The sequence below is a fragment of the Eschrichtius robustus genome, chromosome 5, assembly GCF_028021215.1.
Source record: "Eschrichtius robustus isolate mEscRob2 chromosome 5, mEscRob2.pri, whole genome shotgun sequence".
In the NCBI taxonomy this organism is placed as follows: Eukaryota; Metazoa; Chordata; class Mammalia; order Artiodactyla; family Eschrichtiidae; genus Eschrichtius; species Eschrichtius robustus.
Genome location: NC_090828.1, coordinates 64,543,442 through 64,559,561, shown reverse-complemented (window position 1 = coordinate 64,559,561; position 16,120 = coordinate 64,543,442). Strand labels below are relative to the sequence as shown.

The window sequence follows — 16,120 nt, the reverse complement described above, 5'->3', positions numbered from 1 at the left end:
AATGGGAAGGAAATCCAAAAAAGAGGGGATATATGTATACGTATAGCTGATTCACTTTGCTGTACAGTAGAAACTAACACAACATTGTAAAGCAACTACTCCAATAAAAATTTTTTTTAAAAAATGTGACGGTGATTGACCTGGTAAGTTCAGCTATTTACAATTAAGTTCAAGCAAATTTCTTTTGTCTTAAGATTCCAAATTCTTAACAAAGAATATACATTAAATTGACCTTATTTTTAAAAATCCTTGAAATAGAAAGCTTTCATTCACTAGATACAAAGACTAGACTGTCAGGCACCATATTTGTATCCATTTCCTGGAAGACTGAGGGTTCTTTCATAATATATCTATCATCTCTCCACAGTGGCTGATCAAACCTGTCACTGAAGAATGTTCTGAACAGGCAACTTGTCCTACAAGCATAGTTTATTTCTGTCAGAGACTGACTGCTGAAGTGAGAAAGAAACTCATTAAAAATCTCTTACTGTGATCTAACATTGTAAAAAAAAGAAAAGAAAAAAAAAAAAGAGAAAGAAAAACCCAAGGAAGAAAAGGCAAGGAAAAAAAAAACTTAATGAAGGGTACACTGAGCCTGCAGATACACTCACATGGTGCTTTTCTTTCTTATTCTTCTTGAGGAAGCAACTAGAAGAGAGCAATTAGTCCTGGGAATACAGCACCCACAGGCTATTTGGGGAGATCAAACAAGGTAACAATTTTATTTTATGCTAATATTATGAAAAGCTAAGGAAGGAGATCAGAATATTGTACTATATGTAGGAAAAGTGATGCAAAATAAACAATATTATTTACCTTAATCTTAAAACTAGGTTCACGGCACAAGAAGCTTCTCTGTAGTCTTCACTAGCATTGAGTAAGCCCTTTAAAAACAAAACAGCAAACTGTTATAAACTCGGGGAAATAAATGCATAAAATCATGATAGCCCTTGACTCATAGAGCCCTTTCTTCCTGGAAATTTCAAATCTAGGTCTTTACACATGCAGGTCTTATTTGTCCACATAAGACCTCTGTGTGAACACTAGAATGGTGTCTACTTCCCATCACAACTGTGGATTCAAATGTTTCATATAGAAAGCCTCAGTAGGAGGACGGGCCCTAGGAACAACTGGTATAAGCAGCAGTTAAGTCGAAAGGAAAGCTCAGCCATCTAGAGGGGCGCCTTGCAACCCGAGCCGTGGACCGTACTGACTGGGCCTTGGTGATGCACAAAGGTTGGGCACTTTAAACCTCATGATGCAGAGGATGGAGGGACCTAGTAGGTGAGGCCACAGTTTACCTTTCTCCCCTAGAGTCTATTTCCTTGAACATAGATCATCAGCCATGACTGCCTCTGCTACACAGCCTCTCCCTACTCCTACCAATTCCTGGACATGAGACATTCCTATTGGAGTAGAAAAATGACGGATTTTAGGTCAAGACTTGGCTCTGCCACTGACCAGCTATGCGACTGTGGGCAAGTCATTCTCCGGACTTATTTTCTCATTTACAAAACGGGGATAATACCTGCCCCAAAAGTTTCCTGGGAGAACAAAATAATGTATATGAAAATGAGTGAAACTATACCATGTTATTTACTACTAGGTATCCTAATCCCTTTTCCTGTTTCCTTTACTCTTTGCCTTCTGACCTGTTGTTATTCCTACCTTTCCTTTTGTCATTCAACCAATCCCTACAGTTTACTTCAAGGTGTTTTACTGAGTCGCCCAATACAATGTAAAGGCTCTGCCTCTAAGTAGTTGTGCAACCTTGGCTGAGCCATTTCACCTCTGCAAATCTTTGCTTCCTCAGGTATAAAAGATAAGGGTCAAGGACTAGATGTCTGACCTGCAATCATGAAATCCCATCACTCTATCTCCTCTGCATACAGCTGTTTCATAAAATACGGATCAGGTAGAATAGAAATAAATTTAAGTGGAATATGCAGCTTTGGAGGGAAAATGTGATCCTCCGGCTGGTGATACTTGACAGTATAACCACTTTGAGAGCTGAAGGGCTTGCCTATTAATTACACAGCAAAACCAGAACGGGGGCCTGCACTCCGGTTCTATGTCCACAGCCCCTGCCCTGGAGAGCTCAGCATCCTTCATCAGCGCCCGACACAACTCGTGGCACACGTGTTCTGTCATATAACTTTTAATATGAATTCATTTCACAGTCACTGGACTATTATTTTTACAAGGCGAGTTGTAGAGATAAATTGGCCCATAAAATTCAGTGATAAAAGAATTATAAAAACAGTTTAGAAATCCAACCAGGAGCAAAAAAGAAAAGTGTCAATTAACTATAATGTTTTGTGGCTGGAATCTAGCAGAATGGTGAGTCATTTTCTTTCCCTTTTCTCATTTCTCACAGTACCAGCAATTTCAGAAGCAGTCTGGTAATCAGTTCTTGCTCTTGAACCTATCGTTTAAAGGTTGGAGGCCCTGAAAATCACAGTCAACAGTGACAGTCCTCTCTTCTCCATACTTTTTAAAAAAGAGTGTTTGCAAGCCCCTGCTTTGGAAGCACCACCCTGATATTGTCTATCTTTCTAAAATGTCAGGTTTTGTTAAAAGAAAAAAGAAAATCTGTCTACAATGTAAATGACAGGCAGAGAAACGTACCTGAGAGTCCTGCACAGACAGGGACTGTATCTGCTTGGGTATGCTGCTGGCGTTCACCGCGATCTGTTAACAGAGCCACCGTTACAGCACGTAAGAACACCAAAATCAGACGTTAAGGTCAGTGTGGTTACAGTAAGTCTCAGTTATCACAGACAAAAATCTTAAATAATTTAAGTAATTTTAAAGCACCATTTCCCAGAGCGTGGTCCTTTGACTACTTGCATTGGGATCACCTACGACACACGTTAAAGATTCCGGGGCACCACCCAGCCTATGATTCAGAATTTCATGGAGACAGAAGAGAATCTGTATCTTTAATAAGTGCCCCAGGTGATCCTTAGGCTTTTAGAGAACCACCGAGCTAAAAAGGCAGGGACTATTTGATATTTTAAACCTGATAACAGAAAGATGCCCAACGACCTTTTTTTTCTTGTCACACAACTTCATCTCAAGTTAAGGGCCCCCCTAATGAAAGGATGTTAGGATTAGCACAACCTGCCCCTTTAATCATTACTTTGAACAATTTATTCACAGCACTGGATTTCAAAAATATATAAGGGTAGCTGGATTTTTAAAACACATTTTCCCCAAAAGAAAAGCTAGAGTAATAGGTTATATTTTTCTCTCCAAGCTGGAAACCTGACCTTAATGTGATACCCCAAATATTTCTGCCTCAAGTCCTACTTTTGTGAACTCTGCCCTGGAACAAAACTTGAAAGACAAACTAAAAGAGAAACAACATCAACAAAGAATGAAAAATATATATTATTCCCTAAACTTACTATCGATTCTAAAATTATCAGAAGTCATCAGAAACTCTTTGTGGCAAGAGTTTTCTAAAGTTTAAGAGCGTAAAATTCTTACTCTCTGTGATTCTGTGAAAATAACTGTTAGTAATGAAGAAATAAGGGGAAGTATACCCACGTCTGTAGTTTCCTTTGAATTGCATCCGAAAACGAAGATAGACCGATAGATGAATAGATGGCTGTGCATGAGATGAAGCAAGTATAGTAATGGCAGAATCCAGGTGATTGCTGGGTGGATGTTCACTATAAAATGTTTTTAATGTTGCAATATTTTGGAAGTTTTTCATATTAAAATGTTGGGGGGAAAATGACTACGTTAGAAGAACAAACAACCTGTGTTCATCAACCAGCCAGAGGGCCTTGGCCTACCCCAAATGATCTCTTGCAAAGAATTTTTCAGACTGATTCCACAACCTTTTTTTTTTTTTTAAACTTAAATTTTTTCTTTTTATTTTTTATTGAAGTATAGTTGATTTACAATGTTGTGTTAGTTTCTGGTGTACAGCAAAGTGAGTCAATTATACATATATATATTCTTTTTCATATTCTTTTCCATTATGGATTATTACAGGATATTGAATATAGTTCCCTGTGCTATACAGTAGCACCTTGTTGTTTACCTATTTTATATATAGTAGTGTGTATCTGCTAATCCCAAACTCCTAATCTATACCCCCCCTTTCCCCTTTGGTAACTGTAAATATGTTTCCTATGTCTGTAAGTCTGTTTCTGTTTTGTAAATAAGTTCATTCTTAATTAAGGTTTGAGATACTACCAAAAGCCACATCACATCACCTACAGAATATCCTACCTTTAGTCAAAGAAGGTTTGTAATATGGAAAATTCTTAATGGCATTTACTAGAGGTGACAACTTCTCTTTCCCCTGGGGAGGCCCATCTCATGCCCTGTCCCTTACTCCCGGACAGTTAGGGGCACAGAGACCTATTACTGTGCAACCTCACTGTGTAGGTGTAACCCTGCACGTGATGAAGAAACCAGTCTCCGGCTCCCACTGGTGCAGGAAATGTGCAGAGATGCACAGGAGTGGTAGAGAGGGAGGTTCCCTGAACAGAACATCTTCCTTGACAACCAACTGTAGTCTGCCAAATTTCACCATTATGGACCCCATTCTATCAGTTTAGGGCATGACTTCTGGGCATGCATTTTTAAATGTAAAAACTTACAAGAAACCTAACACATTAAGCAGCTGTCATTCATTAACAGTATAATATAAATTGGTCTATTGGAATTTTTTTTTTAATTTTAAACAGTTTGCTATTAAGAAGGATACTTGAGAGAATGGGTGTTTTGATAGGAGGGGAAGAGAAGAATAACAGACTAATGTTGGACACAGCCCTGGAGACAGGCCTCTGGGACTGAGTGAAAGAGGAAAGGATCTTGGAATAGAGACAAAAAAGGGACAACATCCACTTTCTAATTTTTCATAGTGCTCTATCTAATCTCCTCATTTTCTATTTTTAAAAATACTGTAGCTAAATGCAATGTGTTATCCTGGATTGGACTGTGGGACAGAAAAAGGATGTTAGGGGACAAACTAATGAAATACAAATACAATCTGAGATATAGCAGATAGTAATGGAGCACTGATGGTTTTTAGTTGTGACAAACATGCCAGGGCTACGAAAGAAATTAACGGTAAAAGAGCATGGATGAGGAATGTACGGGAACCCTACAGAGTACACTATCTTTGCAAATTTTCTGTAAACCTAAAATTACTCCAAAACAAAAGGTTTATTTTCAGAAATATAGAAGATTCTAAGTTTAACCACAACCAGTTGGAAAGCCAGTCACCTGCAATAAGAACACCTTTTAGAAAGTGACATCATAAAAGCATCAAGTAAAAGCCATCTGTGATCCAGTACAATCAATTTGGAGGGAGAAATCAAATCTTTGCCTCCAACTACAAATGGGTATAAGACAACATGAGAGCTGATAGGCGTCTGGAAAACACAATGTCATCAGAAATAATTTCAAAAAGCTAAAGGCAGTTTTAACAATCATCCAGCAATAGCATTGAGTAACATAAGCAATGAATTTAGCTTCCACATTGTGTCTAAGCTCTGGTAAAATTCACTCAACCTAAATCCACACCAAATGTATTTTCTCCTCAGAACAAAATATCAGAGTCGGGAAACAATTAACCTAGCCTAGACTCTACAACAAAATTCTTCAATATACCTGCCATGGGCCCTAAAGGGCTTCTGTCATCAAACCTTCCCACCTGGCACCATTACACTTGATTAAATAAGGACAACTTTTCCAAGGGATTTCTGAAATGTCTTAATCGTTTTTTGTTTTTTTTTGTTTGCTTGTTTTTGGGGTTTTTTTTTTTTTTTTAGACTTCTGATAGGCAGATATTTTAAAAAAATCTTCAGGAATTTGCAGCACTCAATCTTCCTGGATTCCAGTCTGGACTTCTGGATTCAGAACGACTGGTGCGGTTTTCCGAGTCAGTGGGTCCTTGATCCTAGTCACATATCAGAATCATATGAACAGCTTTTTAAATATCAGAGTTGCCTTGGACATCACCCCAAACCACCAAATCACAATTTGATTTGCTGGGTCTAGGGATCTGCATTTTTAAAACTTTTGGTTTTTCTGATGTGGAGCCAGGATTGCAAACCATGTTTTCATGACGCCTAACAGAAGGGTTACTATAAACCGAGTGGTCCCTTAATAGAAGCCTTGGAAAATGTCCTCCTCACTTAAATGAAACCAAAAGAAAGTGTGAATTTAAAGATAGAGTCAGGGCTTCCCTGGTGGTGCAGTGGTTAAGAATCTGCCTGCCAATGCAGGGGACACAGGTTCGAGCCCTGGTCCGGGAAGATCACACACGCCACGGAGCAACTAAGCCCATGCGCCACAACTACTGAGCCTGAGCTCTAGAGCCCGCGAGCCACAACAACTGAGTGCATGTGCCACAACTACTGAAGCCCACGCGCCTATAGTCTGTGATCTGCAACAAGAGAAGACACCGCAATGAGAAGCCCGTGCACCGCAATGAAGAGCAGCCCCTGCTCGCCGCAACTTGAGAAAGTCCGCATGCAGCAACGAAGACCCAATGCAGCCAAAAATAAATAAATAAAATAAATAAATTTAAAAAGAATAAAAAATAAAGTCAATTTTACTTTTATATAAAAAGTTAAGGTATAAAAATTGCTTAAAGAATTATAAGACATGTACTGATTATTTTGGAATCTGACAAAAGGATTCCAAAATCACTGGTCAAAAAGAAGATCAAACCACAACAACGAAAATTTTTTATAAAGCAAAAGAAAAAAAAATCAATAATGAGATAATAGTTGAAAGGTTTTATATAAGCTAGGATGCTGTATCAACTAGGAAACCCTATCTAAGAAATACCACTTATTTGGTATTTGTCCTTGCAAATACCACTCCTAAGCCCTACCCCCAAAGAGATGAGCAGCTTCTGGAGAGAAGGCCCTCTTCTGTGCTTTTGTATAATTCCCACAATGCCACAGTGCCTAACGCAGCTCCATGGGAAATCAGGCCCAGGTTAAACATTTGTCCAATTAACTAACTTCATTATTATTGTTATATTATTAACCTTTAGTCTCCACTGGCTTCCACCGTCCAAGTGGAATAAGATACTAAATAAATGAAATTAGCATGAATTATTTACTTATTACAAATTAATAATTACTAGTAGGTGACAAATACTTTGCAAGGCTATTTCTTAAAAACCAGGTTAAGAACACTAACCAATTTCTCACACTAGGACCAATTTCTCACTAAGTTTGGCTACGAATCTCATTAGACAAGTGGTGTAACTCTGGAACTTTACATTTTACACCGGAATTTCTTATCTCCAAATACGGCCCAGTACCAGGCACATCTACCCAATGTCCCTCTGGCAAATACCCAACCCTGGCCTTCTCAGTCTTCTCCAACTAGTGCTGTAATACCTGGACATTCTGCCTATACTTCCCAGGAAGCCAAATAGCCCCTCACAAAGTAAGCATTTCTAAAATGCCCCTCCTTTATTGCAGCATCTCACTCTAAGTGTGGAACTACTAAGGCTACTTTTTCTGAACTTCAGCTCGATTATAAAACGTCTGTCTTCTGATCCTTCCCCCACTTCTTACCTACTTATAAATATGAAAAACCTATTCAGGCACTTGTTTAGAGTCTGATATTCAGTGCATAGGTTTCCATGTCACCAACAAATACATATAGCATGTCTACTAGATGCTAAGGGAACACGGACATGAAAAAAATACTATCCCCAGTCACCTAGTGGCTTATAGTCAAGTAAATAACTCAACTGCAACTTAAATGACAAGTATTATTGAAAAGCTTATTACGAAGTAAACACACTGGCATTTCAATGTGCCATTTAGTACATCTTTTCCCTTTAAAAGATGTTTAAAGGTATATGGTACACTGTCTGAGACTGTATACAGCTTTTTTTTCAGCTTTGAGGTATAACTGACAAATACAATGATAAGATATTTAACATGATACAGCTTTTGATAACAGCTATAAAAATCCCAAATCAGCAGATTCTGTCAATCACAGTTCTACGTAACTATGCTTTATCTATATGTGCGCCCCTCAAAGTGCGTGCACAAAAAATGTTAATGGAATACAGTTTGTAATAGCAACCTAAATGCTCAAGAAGAAAGAAATGGTTAAATAAACCATTTTGATAGGTAATACTCCTCAGCAGTTAAAAATAAAGGGGCAGATCTACAGCAACTACTGTGGAAAGATTTCCAAGATATAAGGCAAGGTGCAAAATTTTATAGTTTTTATAATCTCACTTATATTTTTAAAATGATATGCTAGATTTCTTTATGTACATATTTGTATGCAAACGAGCAGGAAAGGTCTGGAAGAAAACACTGCAAACTGATAACCTCTGGAAAGATAGGACAGTCACAGGAGTAAGAACGGTAGCAGGATAAAAGTGGTCCTTCAGAGTTATTTCTATTTAATTCTCCCATACCTTTTTACAAGTCTTTATGTGCCTCTCAGTAAGGCCTGTCCAGACTAACCCTTTTAAAATTATAAACCCCTACCATACTACCTCACCCTCTACCCTATTCTATTTTTTTCCATTACTCCTATTCCATTGTAACAAACCACATAACTCACTTACTTATGAAGGCTATTGGATATTGTTTATCTACTCCCATTGGAATGCAAGCTCCACAAGGACAGGGATTTCACTCTGTTTTTCTCACTGATGTATCCCCAACACCTACTACAACAGTGCACACAGTACACACATTATATATATAATTTATATTTTATATATATTTATATATATAATTTATGTTTATATAATTTATATACTTACGTTTATGTTTGTTGAATATTTACATATTCAACCATTTTAATTCCCTTTATAATAGATTAAAAAATATTTTTTGCTTCACAGCCAAAAAGTGACTTGGTGTGATTGGTAAATCAGGGGGCTACTTTAATTAAGAGCTGAAAGGACACAGGAACCAACACTGAAGAGATTCTGAACACAGCTCAGGATGCTGAAATGCCAGCCTTGCTAAAAATACCCAAAAAAAACAAAAACAATAAAATGGCATGGGAAGCTGTGTAATAGCAGATAGAGTTGGTGATTCCTAAAGTTTGGGGGGAGTGTTTACATTCAAACTAATGTATCCTTCCACAGAAATAAGAAGCTTATCTATATGCTTCCTTAATTATAAACCAGTATGGGAACAGACATATGCCACTGGGAAATCAAGTGAGTCTAGATACAGTGAAGTGCCTAAGACTTTCAAATTCCACTCAAGAAAGTTGACAGGGATGTTTGATGAACAACTGACAGCATGCTGTACACTACTATTTTTCCTGTCTATGAAGAAAATATGTTTGCCAGAAAGATACTGCTATTATCCAAATAACAGATCAGTTATCAGAGCAATTGCAACAAGCACAGAGTAAGATATTCTCAAAATAAACTTAACAAATCCTCATGAGGAAAGACCTACACCCATCAGCCTATACTAGTAAGGCAGGATTCCAGTGAATATCATCCAACGAAAATGTCCTGTAGTGAACCAATAACGAATGATTTTTGAGTCAGTGATGCTACTTGAATCATGTTATTTTGTTCTATTTCTAAGGCGAACTGACACTTTTAGTTACGGTCACTCTTAGAAATAGATGAAAAACCTTGATCTGCACTTCACTCTAGATAAAACAGTGACAAGACGAAGGCAGAGTTCATGATAATGGGTTAAGATCATTCCAAAAATCCAGCAGGATATATGTGTGTAGCCAACATGTCCTACTGTGGAGCACATCACCATCCTTATAACTTCTTGATCAAAGCTCGTATTTGATGTACGAAACAAAGAGAATAATTCATGTGATAAATATAGGAGGAAACAGGATCTGAAGGAGAGTTACCAGTAGGAGGCAGGCAGACTGAAAAATCCCTAGGAAAGCCCCATCAAGGAGGCATGAGAATGAAAAGAGACCAGAACCGGGGTGGGGTGGGGGTGGGGGGATAACAGGGGGAAGAGTGGCTTGTAGCTCTGATGCTCTCTTCTTAGATGGTCCAGCTGGTTATTGACACTTAAAGCAGAATGATAAGATTTACTCCATTTAATTAAAAGGAAATGTCTGCTAATTTAAAAAGAAAGTTGGGATGGATATCATCTGTAGCCCGAAGTCTTCTGTTTTCTTAAAGAGAATTTATCAAAGTACACATTAATTACTAGATTTGTAAAATACCTGGAGCTATTTAAATATGCTTAAACTTCCTCTAGGAGAATTAGGAAGTCCTTTGAACTACAGTCATCATTAGTCATTAGAATAATTAACCAGTGGAGGAAGTAAAGGTAATCAAAAGATGACCAGTTCTCAAAGGGAGCCTGATGAAAGACTGTTCCTTGCCTACTAAGTTACGCAGGAGATTTAAAAATCAAAACCAACAAATTCAACCTAGAGTTCCTAACCATGTTAATATCTTGCTTTATGGTAAACTAAAAATCTAGGAGAAATTTTCCTGTATGCCTACTATGTTTCTAAGTGACAGTAATCTTAATAATTAAGATTAAGTGAGTAACTAATTTGTGCTAAGAACCCCACTGAGTGCTTCATTTATGTGATTTTATCAATCCTCACAGCAATTTTATAAGTAATGTGATCACCCCCATTTGACAGAGGAGGAAACTGAGGCTCAGAGAGTAAAGTAATCTGCCCCAATATACACAGCTCCAAAGTAACTCAGACAGTATCAAGACCTGCAAAGCCTATGTGCCTTTTCTTTTTTTCCCTATACCACGAGAACAAAATTTTGAAGGTTCTTCCCCGAAGAGATCAGACTCTGATACTCGTGGGAGGAGGCTGGGTGGGGAGACGAGGCAAAGAACTAAATAAATAACCACCACTCACCTCTGGATTTTCTTCTTTTACTCTTCGTGACTGTAAAACAATTACATATTCATTAGTACACACACACCCCCAAAAACACAAAAATAAAATTGACACAGGTTAGAAAATCATCATCAATGTCATTTACCTTTTCTTGCGAAAAAGCTGCTTTCCCTTCTTCACTTTTTTCATCCATCTCGTCGTCACTCCACTCCCAGTCACCGTCTTCGGTTTTATGAAGGTGACCGCTTGACCCCGGAACTCTTCTCACCTGGACCAAAACAAATCCACCCAATTCTTCACCAGTTGAACACAACCAGTGTTCGCGGGTGCAGCTACTTGGGTTACACAGCATATGCTTACCCTGAAAATAACCTGAGTGGTTATGAATTCAGGGGTAACTAGCAGTGAATACCCCAAAAGTATTCTACACGCAGGCTCCAGACTCCTACACTCATCCTCTTTCCAAAGATATTAAGTTCTTGAGATGCTTTACTCTATGTGTGTAGAACAAAATATTTTGGAAGAGTACGACACACGTCAGCCATGAAGGATCAAGCCCATTTTTCACTTTGGCTTCAGTTAACACTTTATGAATCACTACACATGAGAGGCCACGTGGTAGGTTTCAAAACTGCTTAAGGAAATGCATGCAAGCAAGAGACTGAGGACTAAGGGAAGACAAGGGACTCAGGCAGCCTAATGAAGCATACTAGTCTGGGGCATCAGCCATCTACAACCTATATCAAAAAAGCAAATACCCTTCTGTTGCCACCTTGCTCTTTTTCAGAACCTGACATCATGCTTATTTTCCCAGGATTCTGCTCAACCTACTTGAGCAAAACAAAACGACATCAAGACTATTCTTAACACACCTTTTGCAATTGCTAGGAACACAGCAAGATAACCAGCAGCCGTGCCAGATGATCTAAACAGATGATAACAATTTTCTGCCATTATTTCGTATCTTTTTTGAGCTAGGGTAGAGATGTGGTCCACGGGGAATGCTTTCCACGTGTCTCTGTGGTTGAAAAGGCAAAACTTTTCAAAGGAGCGGATGACTGAGAATAATGAGCCTCTGACCAAAGTAATTTGCTTTAAAAAATGGACTGTGGTGACTCATAGACATAGAGAACAGACTTGTGGTTGCCAAGGTGGGGGGAGAGGGGGAGGGAGAGGGAGGGACTGGGAGTTTGGGGTTGGTAGATGCAAACTGTTACATTTAGAAAGGATAAACAACAAGGTCCTACTGTATAGCACAGGGAACTATATTCAATATCCTGTGATAAACCATAATGGAAAAGAATATGAAAAAAGAATGCATATGTGTGTATAACTGAGTCACTTTGCTGTACAGCAGAGACTGGCACATTGTAAATCAACTCTACCTCAATTTAAAAAACGGAGCAAAAAATGGTCTGAGACATGGTTAAACAAAGCAATGTAGCAAGCGAACATGATGTGAACATACCAACCAGTGATCCACTGATTCAGAGAAACCACAAGTGGAAAGGGACCTTGGCGACTGTCTAGTCAAACCCCCTCACTTTACAGGTGGGAGAACGAAGGCCCAGAAAGTGACCCAAGATATCACACAGGTGTAAAATCAAAATGAAGGCAAGAAAAAAAGCCTTCAGATTCCCATTCAAATGCAAGTTTTCCTATGCCACTGAATGGTAACTGTGAAAAACCAGCTGTCTAAAAATGTTCTGTGAAGACTTTGCAAGAGTATGACATGAAGAAAGACTATTTTTCCAGAATAGAAACCATCCAGTTATACCGCAGGAAGTTCATGAGTTCCAAGGGAAGTACCACAGAATTTAGGTGTAAAGTAAGCATCTACACATGTTGGATCAATGTGAAGTCATAAACAATGCAGACTTGGGGTTGGGTTTGATTTGAAGGCATTACCATGTGGAACCTGTACAAGTAAGCCTGACCACTTGGTCTTGAGCTGCAACATAGAAACTTAAAAAACAAGCAAAAGGTTCTTATTCATAATTGCAAACGGTTATGCTCAATTTTTTTAAAAAGCTTTTTTCTCCACTAATTTACCTTCAAAACACTTAGCACTTAGTAAAAACTCCTTCTGTGCTTGGCATAAGATATTTTTTCCACTTGCATTTTGAGTCATTGGAAAGACCTATTTAATGATAGTGATTTTAATGATGCTTATAGATGTTGGGCAAGGTACTGTAGAAAAGATGCTGAAATGCACTTCAGGATTTTTTAGAACAGATTGCTCATTTTAAAGCTACAAAGAAATGGATAAAGAAACGATTTTCTGTTGACATATACAGTAAAATTAATTATTTTCTTAGCAACACTCATCAGGACGAGAGCAATACAGAGGAAAATCTGATAATGACTACATTAAAAGAAAGCATTTAAAAGCCACATCTACTACAAAACATACTATTAACTAAGAAGTGAGAAGACAAGTAAAATTGTGGATAATAAACAGAAAAAAACTCTACCTTCACTCAGATTGTAAAACCCAAGCATGGTTGACGAATTAGTATTCTTCAAGTACTCATTCAAAAGATCACACTAGAGACTTCCCTGGTGGCGCAGTGGTTAAGACTCTGTGCTCCCAACGCGGGGGGCCCGGGTTCGCTCCCTGGTCAGGGAACTAGATCCCACATGCATGCCGCAACTAAGAGTTCGAATGCCACAACTAAGGACCCTGCCTGCCACAACCAAGACCTGGTGCAACCAAATAAATAAGTAAATAAATATTTAAAAAAAAAAAAAAAAAAACAAAGATCACACCAGGGAAATCTCTCTTTCTGAAAAGCATCAGAGAGTGCAGCTTCACACCCTAAAATTTAGTTTATGTTCTTTTTCCTCTCGCTCTACGTTTACAAAAGCTGTCCGTTTTGTTTCTTCAAGTGGGATCCAACTACAGACAATAAAATGGCCAGCTTCTATCTCTATTTTATAACCCTGACTGTGTCCCTCCTCTTAGTTTTATTTGCTGGAAGAGAGAAAGATAAAGCAAAATGTCTAGGATTATAGCCTCAGACATTGAAAGAAATGGTGGGATGGGCCTTTAAGTAGTAAATATTGATTAAACAAATAAATGTAAAAATTAAGACAACGAACACTCAAAAATCTAGGTAGCATAAAACACTGGTGTAAGCGTAGCAAGAATAAGAATACAAATTTATTCCTTAAGACTGTTGTCTCAGTTTATTGGAAAGGAAAAAACTCGCAGCATAATTTGAAACCCAGGTTTCACAGTGTATTTATGTGACACTGACCTCTACGGAAGAGACCAGAAAGCAATTTTACAAAATTACATCCTTGTAGGGAGTGCGTAGGGATGACAGGAAGCTTTTAGGTCTTGAGCCAAGGCAACTAAGTTTCACATAGTTTAAACAAATGGGTTTTTTATTTAGGAACTGAAGAATAATCTACAAAATAGATGCTTCAAAAAAAGATGCGTAAAAGCTTCTATCCTCCCCCAACCCCTAGTGATGAGAATGGAGGTTGCCCACCCTCAGAACTCTGACTGCACTCCTGTTACATCGCTCTTATTCTATTAAATGGCTCACTCACTGTGTAAAGCCAAGAGGTGGTTGAATGAAGTTTTTTCTCTGTTGGGGATTTAAAAAAATAACCCAGTGCTTCTCAGAGAAATGAGCTCAATTTAAGTGATAGCTAGAGCTATTCCTAAGCCCACAAATTCCTCAGGTCAGAGCTGGCAGTAGCGAGGTTAGACAAAGTTTTACATGCAATAACATTTATTCCCAAAACTGGGAATAAAACACAATTGAGCAGTTCTATTTATACCATACCTCTGAAAAGGAAAGTAATGTTATCTTCTCTTCCTTGAAACAGCATTTTTATGAAAATCCATTAAAGAAATGAAGTTCTGATTCCCACAAAAAGTCAGGCTCCACCAGACAGATAGAGGGAACAACGGTGTGGTTCCCCGTCCAGTTCTTGTGGCCACGGGGTCACGTGTCAGAGGCAGAGCCAGGATGGGGAGGCCAGCGAGAGGGAACTGCAGCAACAAGGGACACAGTCCCTGGATCTGTTCCTGGACTCATCTTCCCAGGGGTGCCCCTTTGAACAGGAGCTGTCTATAAATATCAGGACCCAGGATCTCCATACAGTATCTCAGGTTGCCACCTGGCCCCAGACAACAGAACAGGAGGAAGGATGTATACAAGAGAGTACAAGAGAGCCAACGGAAGCACTTTCTATACAAGGGGTTAAATATGTTAGAAGTGCAAGTGTGTTTCTCTAACACACTCCTGAACAAAGGATGAATGTGACCCAGAGAAATACTGACCACAGTTTAGTAGAATTCGTCTCAGTACTGCATGCCCTTGCTTCCAAGGCACCGGCCAGCTACTTCCATTGCCACATAACTTCTCCCTGGAGTGGGATTTCAGGGCCTCCTTGGAATGGTTTTCCCGTCTCTGGAAAGCCTGTTCTCCACCTCCCCTCCACCTGTTGGACAAACTACGTGCCTGACTGTAGCCTGAACCCAAGATGGGGAGCCCACCCACCTCACATCTGCCCACCAAGGACACCTTGGACGTGGCAGAAAGCAACACCCAGTAACTTTTCTCTCCTCAGGCATTCTACTAACCAGAAGTAGAAAACATGTTTCTAATCAATTGCTGTTTATAAGGTCCTTGAGGCACGGCCAAGCAAACAAAAAGCCTTCTAAATCATCAGAAATTAAACATCAAAAAATAAAATTAGACTCACCAAGTTTTCAGCAGTAAATATTTGCCTGTCCCCACAGCTTATACTCTGACATTGGCCCCTGTGCCCACCAGCTCTCGGGCACCTCCGTCCCACGCCTACTGCCTGGCCTAACTGTGCTCTCGGGCCCTCGGTCTGCTTCCGCCTCTTGCATCATCCCCGCCTAGCTTCTCCCGTATCATATAAAGCCTGCAGCCCACAGCTGACGCTCTTGAGGCTGCACCCGTTAGTACCCCATGCCCCCGGGCCTATTCCTGGCCACCCCACACCTGGAGGAAAGCCTGGGCTCAGCCTGAGCCAATGGAGAGGAGGCACACTGCCTGGTGATGTCACAGGGGACCGCTGGCCACTCCTGGTCAGGGCATCAGTCCTGCTACAACGCTGCCACTCAGAGCGTGGTCCCCAGACAATCAGCAACGGCATCACCTAGAAATGCTGAACCTTGGGCCCCACCCCAGACCCACTAAATCAGAATCTTCCTTTTCGCAAGATCGCGCGGGTGATTCACATGGTCCCTCAGGTTTGAGAAGTTGTGCTCATTGTTAGTCTAAGTCCGCCTCCGCAGCCCTTGATACCA

General features: G+C 39.5%; 1 protein-coding gene across 2 annotated transcripts in view; it reads right to left on the bottom strand.

Annotated features, from left to right (window-relative positions):
• Positions 1-16,120, bottom strand: part of STK39 (serine/threonine kinase 39) — a 305,309-nt gene that overhangs the window by 106,670 nt on the left and 182,519 nt on the right. For both annotated transcript variants that reach the window (XM_068544957.1, XM_068544958.1), the window contains exons 11-14: positions 10,970-11,092; positions 10,843-10,872; positions 2,629-2,691; positions 817-884 (exon numbers count right to left, since the gene is read on the bottom strand). In XM_068544957.1, the coding sequence (XP_068401058.1) occupies positions 817-884; positions 2,629-2,691; positions 10,843-10,872; positions 10,970-11,092 (284 nt within the window). The remainder of the gene's footprint in view (positions 1-816; positions 885-2,628; positions 2,692-10,842; positions 10,873-10,969; positions 11,093-16,120) is intronic.